Here is a 12,334-nt window from a genome sequence, read left to right as displayed (position 1 = left end):
TTACTGGACATTTTTTCCTTATTTTCCGAGCGAGGTGGCGCAGTGGTTAGACACTGGACTCGCATTCGGAAGGACGACGGTTCAATCCCGCGTCCGGCCATCCAGATTTAGGTTTTCCGTGATTTCCCTAAATCACTCCAGGTAAATGCCGGGATGGTTCCTCTGAAAGGGCACGGCCGACTTCCTTCCCCATCCTTCCCTAATCCGATGAGACCGATGACCACGCTGTCTGGTCTCCTTCCCCAAACCAACCAACCAACCTTATTTTGGGTCATACTACACTTCTCAAAGTGTGGGAAAAACGAGTTTGCGGTAGAAGAGATTTGTTTCACAATATCGAAGACAAAGAAGTGCTCATAGTTCTTAATGTAAGCATTTTAGACCCATGTTTACTTGATATTTTCGCTTCGAATGATCGCTCCTGTCACATCTATGAATATGGCCCATTCCTCCTGAGACACACTGTATCTAGCCTATGCATTGTATACAATGCTTTGACACTTTGCCAGTCACGTGCACAACAAATAACAGAGGGCATTGGGCGTTAAGTGCCACTCTGAGATTAAGAGATTGTCACAGAAGAGAAATGAATTTTTTTCATACAGACGTACAAAACTCCTGAATCTATAGTTGTCCGTTTTGTGACTGTAATTATTTTGGTCAGCTGAGGCTTTTATGGCATTTTAAATCGTAAGCTGACGTTCCTTAGTGTAGGTCACCAAACTGTGCAGCCACAAGTGTTCGGTTGGTAAAAAACAAACTTACGACAAAGAGTCATGTTTTTGTTTTTATTTAAATGTGATTTACATTCTATCTCAATGATTGATTGAGGGCGAGAGGGGGGGGGGGCAGAATCATCGTTGATGACTCTCGAGTTATTAGCTTTCAGATTTTAAAGAAAACTGTGAGGCTAAAATACAGATGATGATGTTTTTGAAAAGGATGATGGTGATATAATGTACGCATGGATTTTCAAAAGTAAGTTACACATGTCGTTCAATGCTAAGACGATTGCGCAACAAGAGTGGCGTATTGTCAGAAGAGAGTGCAGGTTCCGGGTTTCCTGAAGAGACAATTCTGCTGCGGTACGGATAACAGGTGCATCACAGGTTACAATAGAAACGGACAACTCGTGCTCCAAAGTTAAAGTACGTGGGACAGTACGATTATTGTGGGAAAAACATCAACCTGAAATTCTGGCTATATAGAGACTATATCCAATGCCGCCTCCAACCGTAGCGAAATGGTGCCAATAATTTGACCAAAGTCGTACAGACATGGCTGATGTTGATCTGGGAGGAAGGTCGTCATCGACCACAGACGAAATGGTCCTGGCGGTCGAGGAACAGATTCTCATCAACTGCTGATTTTCCGACGGAGGAAGTTCACATGCCAGTTCTCGAATGGCTCCGGGACCAAGGAGCGGATTTATGTGGTCTAGGAATTGAACGATTAGAAGAACGCTCTGAATGTTATCTACAGAAACTTTATGACTATGCTGGGAAGTCATGCTATACATCTCTGTAATGCAGCATTCAGTACAAGTTACATAGCCTTCCATAATAATGTGTAACTTACGTATTGAAGTCCTCTTGTTCGCTTATGTCCTACTTACTGTGAGGGGTAGTGAGATATGGTAGTTATTGTGGAGGATGTTGAGCAGAAAATGATGACGGCTGCCTTTGTGGGAAACAGCTGATAGTTGGGATGCAGGTGTTAGGACAGGACTGGGATGCTAACTGGGTAAGGATTGGGTGGGTCCGAGCCTTCATCTGTAGTGGAATGAGTAGGTTAGGTTATGGTTATAAGGAAGGCAGATCACAGAGATGACTTTCCGGTTTGGGGAGGGGAGGCGATCGAAATTCCATTGGGAAAGGATATAAAGTGCACGGAAATGGAGGAAAAGTGGGAAGCGTTAATTGCACAGGACATGCTTCTCACTGATGGGGGTGACTATAGGGTGATGTCGGATTGGCGCAGGTGTTATATTGGAGGAAGTGTGGCAATTGGATTGACTCGTAGAATAGACGGGTAGGGGAAGTTAGAATGACGTGGAAGGCAAAGCTAAGTAAATGGCGGTCGAGAGTACGGAGGGAGTGATCAAATTTAGGGGGGGTGGGGGGTGGGAGGGTAGTAGGTCCATGCACCTTTGGTATAGGTAAGTATGGGACAAATGAGGGTCTTGTAGGCATGGAGAATATTAGGGGGAGTCAGTCACTATGTAAGGCCTGTAAATAGTTTTAGTTTACTATGGTCTTTCTTTTTTGTGTGGTAAGTAGACGGGGGAGTACAGTTTAGTTTCAGACAGAGGTACTTTAGTATTTCATTTAGCGTTACTAGATGGTTATGAACTTTGAGGTAAAATGTAAATGTCGTGCGGCTAGGGCCTCCCGTCAGGTAGCCCGTTTGCCAGGTCCAAGTTACATTCCGTTACATTACCGATACACGATAACTAACATAATTTGGATGGTGTCGATTCAAATAAATACGTAGGTATTGCAATGACGAACAGCTTAATTTGGAACCAACACACTGAAAATGTTGTGGTGAAGGCAAACAAAAGAAAGCGTTTTATTCACAGAACACTTAGAGGGAGCAAAAAATCTACGAAAAAGACTGCCTACACTACGCCTGTCCGCCTCCGCTAGACTACTGCTGTGCGGTGTGGGTTCGTTACAAGACAGAACTTACGGAAGACATCGAAAAAGTTCAAATCAGGACAGTTCGCTTTATACTTTCGCAAAATAGGGAAGAGGATTTAAGCAACATGATATGCGAGTTGGGGTCCAAATCACTGTAACAAGGAATTTTCGTTGCAGCGAGATCTTTTCACCAAATTTCTATCATCAGCTTCATTGTCTAAAATATTTTGTTGGTTTCCAAACACACATAGGGAGAAATGGTCGTCGCAGTAAAAACTGGAACTCGCAAGGAAAGATTTTGATGTTCGTCTGTCTCACATGATGTTTGAGAGTGGAACGGCAGAGAAATACACTCCTGGAAATTGAAATAAGAACACCGTGAATTCATTGTCCCAGGAAGGGGAAACTTTATTGACACATTCCTGGGGTCAGATACATCACATGATCACACTGACAGAACCACAGGCACATAGACACAGGCAACAGAGCATGCACAATGTCGGCACTAGTACAGTGTATATCCACCTTTCGCAGCAATGCAGGCTGCTATTCTCCCATGGAGATGATCGTAGAGATGCTGGATGTAGTCCTGTGGAACGGCTTGCCATGCCATTTCCACCTGGCGCCTCAGTTGGACCAGCGTTCGTGCTGGACGTGCAGACCGCGTGAGACGACGCTTCATCCAGTCCCAAACATGCTCAATGGGGGACAGATCCGGAGATCTTGCTGGCCAGGGTAGTTGACTTACACCTTCTAGAGCACGTTGGGTGGCACGGGATACATGCGGACGTGCATTGTCCTGTTGGAACAGCAAGTTCCCTTGCCGGTCTAGGAATGGTAGAACGATGGGTTCGATGACGGTTTGGATGTACCGTGCACTATTCAGTGTCCCCTCGACGATCACCAGTGGTGTACGGCCAGTGTAGGAGATCGCTCCCCACACCATGATGCCGGGTGTTGGCCCTGTGTGCCTCGGTCGTATGCAGTCCTGATTGTGGCGCTCACCTGCACGGCGCCAAACACGCATACGACCATCATTGGCACCAAGGCAGAAGCGACTCTCATCGCTGAAGACGACACGTCTCCATTCGTCCCTCCATTCACGCCTGTCGCGACACCACTGGAGGCGGGCTGCACGATGTTGGGGCGTGAGCGGAAGACGGCCTAACGGTGTGCGGGACCGTAGCCCAGCTTCATGGGGACGGTTGCGAATGGTCCTCGCCGATACCCCAGGAGCAACAGTGTCCCTAATTTGCTGGGAAGTGGCGGTGCGGTCCCCTACGGCACTGCGTAGGATCCTACGGTCTTGGCGTGCATCCGTGCGTCGCTGCGGTCCGGTCCCAGGTCGACGGGCACGTGCACCTTCCGCCGACCACTGGCGACAACATCGATGTACTGTGGAGACCTCACGCCCCACGTGTTGAGCAATTCGGCGGTACGTCCACCCGGCCTCCCGCATGCCCACTATACGCCCTCGCTCAAAGTCCGTCAACTGCACATACGGTTCACGTCCACGCTGTTGCGGCATGCTACCAGTGTTAAAGACTGCGATGGAGCTCCGTATGCCACGGCAAACTGGCTGACACTGACGGCGGCGGTGCACAAATGCTGCGCAGCTAGCGCCATTCGACGGCCAACACCGCGGTTCCTGGTGTGTCCGCTGTGCCGTGCGTGTGATCATTGCTTGTACAGCCCTCTCGCAGTGTCCGGAGCAAGTATGGTGGGTCTGACACAGCGGTGTCAATGTGTTCTTTTTTCCATTTCCAGGAGTGTACATCACTGATCTGCGACTAATACGTGTTTCGGAGAGGGTCCATCGAAATAGACTGCCGGAATAAAACCAACACCCTCAAGGATAAGGCCATATCTTTGACAAGTGAGGTGACAGGTAGCACATCATTGTAGCAGTATATGATAACAAATTCAGACCAAACGAAATCCACATGTCACAGTGAAGGATATCCAAGCACTGCACAATGTAAACCTCCCTCCCCCGCCACCGACCCTACCCCCCACCCCCCACCCCGTCTCTAGCGGCACTGCACAACGAAACGGAACATAAAGGGGTCGAATAGCATCCGGCGATAGACGGTCCAAGTACACTGCGCCTTTCGTTTCAAGGCGCCAGTGGTTCTTGCGGGCCTGGAGAACGAGTAATTTCTCTCTTCACTAGGTCCCATACGTGTTCCATCGGCGATAGATATGGTGATCTCGCTGGCCAGGATAGGTATTGTACACCACGAAGAGCACGTTGCATAGCAGCAGCCGTATGTGGACGTGTATTGTTCTGCCAAAAAGAAAAAAAAATTCCTTCCTGTCGAAGAAATGCCAGTGGCACGGGGATAGCAACCTGTACAGTGCAGCGGGAAGTGGTTACTTTATCCTGTGCAAGCACCGAATGTGACCGCGAATCACCTCCACACTACACGATGAAGCCTGGGACGGGACTTGTGTAACGTGAACGAATGCACTGACCCCAGGAATGTGTCAATAAAGTTTCCCCTTCCTGGGACAATGAATTCACGGTGTTCTTATTTCAATTTTCAGGAGTGTAGATGCAGATAATATTAGGCCTAAAATAGAAAACCAACCTAAAAATGTGTAATATATCCACAGAAATAAAACGAGGAAGTGTGGAACCGTGTGTGGGTAGATTATAAAAAGAAAGAATACACTGTGTTTTGCTGAAGGAATAGTTTTTTAAATACCACATTTAATTCGTTAACACTGAAAAACGCAATGGGTGCTTCTACAGTGAGCGGCGTTGCTTAGTGGAGTCTGTTGAGTCAGTAAGTAGCTTTAGCTTAGATTTCCGGGATGAGAGGCCGTGGCCGAAGTGCAGGATGATTCAAACTTCCTATTACAGGCTTCTGAGGATTGTAGAGGGGACTAAGGAGATTAAGTTTTGATAAGGAACACATGTCCGGAAATCTGAATATCAGACCACTTTCAAATCTCCCGCTTCACGATACGCACACAGCGGAGACAATGAGCTCCGACCTGTGGGACGAGGGAACGGATGGCATGGGCAATATTTTGAATTCTTGTCCTCGGGTTCTCTTCTAAGGGACGAAGGACGTCCTCTTCAGAGTCGAGAGTGCAGCGCGTCTGTGGGCCACCACAGTTAACCCCCCCCCCCTCCCCCCCAGTTTCGGACCTACTAATTTTTCGCAGCTGTTGTAATCGAACGAAAATAGTGTGTGATGTCATAATTACAGCAGGGACTGACGGCGGGGTCTTCTTAACTTCTGAAAGTGTTTCAGTCTTCAAACTTATTTCACTCCCAAACGATACACTTGCGGACATGGGTTCCTTGTCAAAACTTCATCTACTAAGTCCCCTCCATAACCACTAGAAGCCTGGAATCATGAATCACCCTGTATCAAGCTATTGGCTGCGGGAGATGTCTTCGCAGTTAAAGCGGCAATGAGTATGCGTCGTTTTCCTCGAAGATGTCTCCCGCAGTGAGAGACGAAACGCCAGCTAGCAGTTTTACAGTTCAACTACAGCCTCTCAGTCCAGGAGTTATAAATGTAGTAAACATTGGCCGTGAAAGCCTACACTGGCTGTGTAGTGAGCTGTCGGACAGCAGTACAGTGTGGTGAAGCTTACCGACTCGATGGCCTTCTCAAGGCGGAAGATCTCTTCCTGCAGCAGGTGCAGCGTGCCCGTCTTGCCGCGGTGCCGGGCGAAGGCGGCGGCGCACGCAGAGTGAATGCTGTTCACCCAGTTCTCCAGCTCCACCTGGCACGGCGCCTGCAACACGAGGACAAAGCACTCGCTCAGGCGACTCCGAATAAGCTCAGTCGCTTCCACGTTACACGATACACATTTGGACAGCAAGGCAACGCATGGAATGGAAGTCTAGTCTAGCAATTATTTATTTCTAATTTCTGCTACCAGACACTTTTTTATTTTATGTTTAACCTAACATAATACAACGCGTTTCGAACATACTCTGTTCATCTTCAGGCGTTTATACATACAGGGAAATGTTATTCAAAAATAAACAGTCTTAAACTAGATTAATCTAGAACTCTTCGCCCATTGTTTGTTACTGTAGCGGTTGGTGTAGCATTTGGGGGGGGGGGAGGAAGGGGGCCGAGGATGGCTAGATTCTGCTGGTGTTCTTCCTTTTGGTTGACTATATATGATATCACAGCTTGTACAAATGCAGATAGATTTGCATCAGTTATGTGTTACGAAAATAGTGTGAACGGCTTTTATATGACAGGTGATCACTTACGATTTCATCATGTTGCTGCTTCACTTGCATCTCTGGTGTAATGGCGGAGCTATTGATTAGCATTACACTATTGCACATTGTATTTTATCACTGATTGCCAACGTAATTCACAGCAGAAATTGCTTGGACATACATGTAAACGTTTCGCACACAACACAAGATGGCGGTCTGTAGCATGTGGGTCTGTATCGATTATCGAGGTTTTGTATCGATATTCTTGGTACTGACATATGTAGTCAATTATTTACATTGACACATCTTCAGTCTATTGAGTTAGAACTAGCTTAAGACTTTAATGATTTATTTCAAGTTTCTGCTACCAGTCACTTTTTATTTTATGCTTAATCTAACATAATGAAACGCGTTTCGAACATGTTCTGTTCATCTTCAGGTGTTTATAGATACATACATACATACATACACGTAGAGAAATGATACTTAAAAATACATAGTCTTAAACTAGATTAATCTAGAACTCTATGTCCATTGTTTTTTACTTTAGCTGCTAGCATGGCATTTGGGGGCAGGAGGGGGGCAGTGTATGGCTAGAAATCGAAATCAGTGATGTCTTCTGCTGGTTTTCTTGCTTGTGGTTGACTATGTATATCACTGCCTGTATAGGATCCAGATAGATTTGCATCAGTTATGTTACGAAAATAGTGTGAAAGGCTTTTATATGACAGTTGATCACTTACAATTTCATCATCTTGCTGCTTCACCTACATCACTGGTGTAATGGCGGAGCTGTTGATTGACATTACACTATTGCACTTTATATTTTATGTCACTGATTGCCAATGTAATTCACTGCACAAATTGCTTCGATGTTATACACACAAGATGGCGGACTGTAGCATTTGAGTCTGTATCGATTATCCAGTTTTTTGTATCGATATTCTTGGTACTGACAGATTTGTAGTCAATTATTTAGATTGACATATCTTGAATATATTTAGTTACAACTGGCTTAAGACTGTTGATGAATTTTGGGTTTTTGAATTCAGTTATTTCATTAAGAATGTTATCTCCATGCTTTGGGTTATGTATGAAAATTTCCATTTCTTCCATGATATCCTTTCTTTTATTTTTTCCTATTTTGTGTAAAATTTCGAGGTTGTCTTCGATTTTCGAAGGGTGGCCTGTGTCTTTAATGAGAGTTGCTACTGCTGATTTGTTACATTTATCAAGTCTGTAGCAGTCTAAATGTTCTTTGAATCTGGTTCTGAAATTTCTGCCTGTTTGGCCGTTATAATATTTATTACATTGGCTGCAGGTAATTTTGTAAATGCCAGATGCCCCAAGACTTGTATCTGGTGGTTTTATATTGTGAATAAGCTTCCTACTTAAGTTGTTGGTGCTGAAGCTGATTTTTACTTCTGTGTTTTTGAATAGTCTTCCTAAATTGTCAGATGCTATTCCAAGATATGGCATTTTTACATATTTGACTGCTGGAACACTGTCAGTTGTGAGTGTAGATTGATGTTGTTTGTTCAGTTTAGCAAGATTGTGCACAACAAATACATCGTCCATAATGCTCAGTAAGGGTAGCACCTGATTATATTAGTAGATTTCTTCAGGCATTTTTATTTACATTTTAACTCCACTACGCGTTTCAATAGTTATGCAGTGATCTTCAGGTGTATTAGCGCACTTAGATGAAATTTTTCTTTAGCGGACATCGCTGTGGCAGTGAGACAGTATGTCATCTTGCATTCAAGGGGAAACGCAAGCGTAATTTAAAGAACTGATCGGGTTTGTACACTTTTCTGTTGTATGTGGAAGCTGTACCTGGAGCATATCTGGGGGAATATACGCTGTCCAATCACATTAATGTGACGACCGCCTATGTAGGACCTCTACGCGCAATAACCGCTCACAGATGGGAGTTGGCAGCACTAGCAGTGGAGGGTGTATAAAGCCTGTCGGGGAAAGGGGGTGGGGGCAGAGACCGCGGGAAACAATGCAGTCGTTGTCGAAATGCATAAATTGAGTGATTTACCTGACGTCCAAAAGTATATAATCAATGGCTTTCGGGTCAAGAGCAGAAGCATTCCCGAACCAGCGAAATTTGTAAATTATTCGCGCGCCGCCGTCGTTTAAGTATACAGTGCAACGCAAAATGGCGCTACTAAAAACTGGCGCGGAGCAGTGGTGGTGTACGACAGATCATACACTGTTGTTGTTGTGGTCTTCAGTCCTGAGACTGGTTTGATGCAGCTCTCCATGCTACCCTATCCTGTGCAAGTTTCTTCATCTCCTAGTACCTACTGCAACCTACATCCTTCTGAATCTGCTTAGTGTATTCATCTCTTGGTCTCCCTCTACGATTTTTACCCTCCACGTTGCCCTCCAATGCTAAATTTGTGATCCTTTGATGCCTCAGAACATGTCCTACCAACCGGTCTCTTCTTCTCGTCAAGTTGTGCCACAAACTCCTCTTTTCCCCAATTCTATTCAATGCCTCCTCATTAGTTATGTGATCTACCCATCTAATCTTCAGCATTCTTCTGTAGCACCAAATTTCGAAAGCTTCTATTCTCTTCATGTCCAAACTATTTATCGTCCATGTTTCACTTCCATACATGGCTACACTCCATACAAATACTTTCAGAAACGACTTCCTGACACTTAAATCTGTACTCGATGTTAACAAATTTCTCTTCTTCAGAAACGCTTTGCTTGCCATTGCCAGTCTACATTTTATATCTTCTCTACTTCGACCATCATCAGTTATTTTGCTCCCCAAATAGCAAAACTCCTTTACTACTTTAAGTGTCTCATTTCCTTATCTAATTCCCTCAGCATCACCCAACTTCATTCGACTACATTCCATTATCCTCGTTTTGCTTTTGTTGATGTTCATCTTATACCCTCCTTTCAAGACACTGTCCATTCCGTTCAACTGCTCTTCCAAGTCCTTTGCTGTCTCTGACAGAATTACAATGTCATCCGCGAACCTCGAACTTTTTATTTCTTCTCCATGGATTTTAATACCTACTCCGAATTTTTCTTTTGTTTCCTTCACTGCTTGCTCAATATACAGAATGAATAACATCGGGGGAAAGGCTACAACCCTGCTCACTCCCTTCCCAACCACTGCTTCCCTTTCATGTCCCTCGACACTTATAACTGCCATCTGGTTTCTGTACAAATTGTAAACAGCCTTTTCCTCCCTGTATTTTACCCCTGCCACCTTCAGAATTTGAAAGAGAGTATTCCATTCAACATTGTCAAAAGCTTTCTCTAAGTCTACAAATGCTAGAAACGTAGGTTTGTCTTTCCTTAATGTTTCTTCTAAGATAAGTCGTAAGGTCAGTATTGCCTCAAGTGTTCCAATATTTCTACGGAATCCAAACTGATCTACCCCGGTGTCGGCTTCTACCAGTTTTTCCACTCGTCTGTAAAGAATTCGTGTTAGTATTTTGCAGCTGTGACTTATTAAACTGATACTATGTGATCAAAAGTACAGCCGCATGGGGTAGCCGTGTGGTCTGAGGCGCCTTGCTTCGGTTCGCGCGGCTTCCCCCGTCGGAGGTTGGAGTCCTCCCTCGGCGTCGGTGTGTGTGTTGTCCTTAGTGTAAGTTAGTTTAAGTTAGATTAAGTAGTGTATAAGCCTAGGGACCGATGACCTTAGCAGTGTGGTCCCTTAGGACCTTACCACAAATTCCCAAATTTTGAAAAAGTATCCGGACACCTCCAAAACATACACTTTTCATATTAGGTGTATTGTGCTGCCACCTACTGCCAGGTACTCCAGCGACCTGAGTAGTCATTAGACATCGTGAGAGAGCAAAATGGGGTGCTCCGCGGAACTCACGAACTTCGAACGTGGGTGTCACTTGTGTCGTACGTGTGTACGCGATATTTCCACACTCCTGAACATCCCTATGCTCATTGTTGCCGATGTGATGATGAAGTTGAAACGTGAAGGGACACGCATAGCACAAAAGCGTACAGGCCGACCTCGTCTGTTGACTGACAGAGACTGCCGACAGCTGAAGAGCGTAGTAATGTGTAATAGGCAGACATCTATCCAGACCATCACACAGGAATTCCAAACTGCATCAGGATCCACTGCAGTACTATGATAGGTGGGAGGTGAGAAAACTTTTATTTCATGGTCGAGCGGCTGAATGAGTTTACCGTATTGCCCTGGCCACCAGATTCCTCGAATTCAAACCCAATCGAGAATCTGTGGCACTACCTCGGATGGGCTGTTCGCTGTATGGATCCTCAACAGCGACACCTAACGCAGATGGCCACGGCATGGTACCACATTCGTGTCCGTACCTTCCAGAGATAATTGACTCTCTTGCTGCACTTCTCGCAGAGTTCCGCACTGCAGAAATTGTTTACTCAAGCTTTTGACAGATGGTCACATAAACATGAGTGGACACTGTATTTTTAGTAGGCTGCCATGGCGAAATGCACGTGTGTTTCACTAAAAACTTTTCAATGTTACAGTAAACATCTTTGAACTGCAACACTTGCAAATATTGTAACTTGAAAAGTGTGTAGTGATCAGCAGATGAAATTCGCAGCATGCAGCATACTTATTAGCCCAGATTTGTATTAACTACATCTCCCAAAAACAAACAGAAAAGTTTATAAACCCTTTCAGTACTTAAATAACGCTAAAGTTCCCCACTAGTGCAATATGTCTCGCAATCTCCTTGCCACAAGCTTTCTACATAACAGACCAGACATGTAGATCTCACATACAAATTCAACGATGCAAAAGTATTTGAACAATATCGTATTTTACCCCCAAGAGCTATTGTTACAATTTCGTTATTGAAGAATCAATTTCGGTCCACGGATCATCATCAACTTCATAAACGATTTACAAACTTATAGTAGGCGAAATAAAGTGCCGTCAAACAAAGTCCACAAATTACTCACTCTTATCAAATAGTAACATAAATTACACCGTGAACCACAAAAATGTGCCAAACAGTGCACTAACTCATGTTATACAAGCGGCATTAGTCTTTTATGAACATGATGACTGAAGGACAGAAACTAGTTTTCAATAAATCAGTTTTAGCAGCAGCTTTTGGTGGTAAAGGATGACGTTCTTGAAACACTTATGAATACCATAATCCATCTGATGATAATGGAATGAACACTGAAAAGTGTAGTGTGCAGAAACAAAAACCGAAAGTGAGTGGTGTGCCAATAATTAGTAGTATGAACAAACGTCATTGAAAGCAGAAATATATTCTCAATCCGTGACAAGACGTAATAAAGTTGAATATCAGTATTGTCAAAAGCTGCTAACATGGATTAAATGCGAGGAAGTACAAAAGACGACCGCGAACTAAAATAAAGTAGAAGAGGAGCATTAGACTTACAACACATTTAAATCGAACAGTTCACACATGTATTCGCAAGCAGCGACAAATGTACAGGAGTCCACAGAACACGATACGAAAAGACTAACTCC

At 44.4% G+C, this 12,334-nt stretch overlaps 1 protein-coding gene across 1 annotated transcript in view; it reads right to left on the bottom strand.

The window, feature by feature from the left end:
- LOC126203093 (protein still life, isoforms C/SIF type 2) overlaps nt 1-12,334 on the bottom strand; it is a 582,152-nt gene that overhangs the window by 180,676 nt on the left and 389,142 nt on the right. Inside the window, exon 3 of the mRNA XM_049937336.1 lies at nt 6,255-6,398. Within this exon, the coding sequence (XP_049793293.1) occupies nt 6,255-6,398 (144 nt within the window). The remainder of the gene's footprint in view (nt 1-6,254; nt 6,399-12,334) is intronic.

The sequence above is a fragment of the Schistocerca nitens genome, chromosome 9, assembly GCF_023898315.1.
Source record: "Schistocerca nitens isolate TAMUIC-IGC-003100 chromosome 9, iqSchNite1.1, whole genome shotgun sequence".
In the NCBI taxonomy this organism is placed as follows: Eukaryota; Metazoa; Arthropoda; class Insecta; order Orthoptera; family Acrididae; genus Schistocerca; species Schistocerca nitens.
This window is presented reverse-complemented; position numbering and strand designations above follow the sequence as displayed.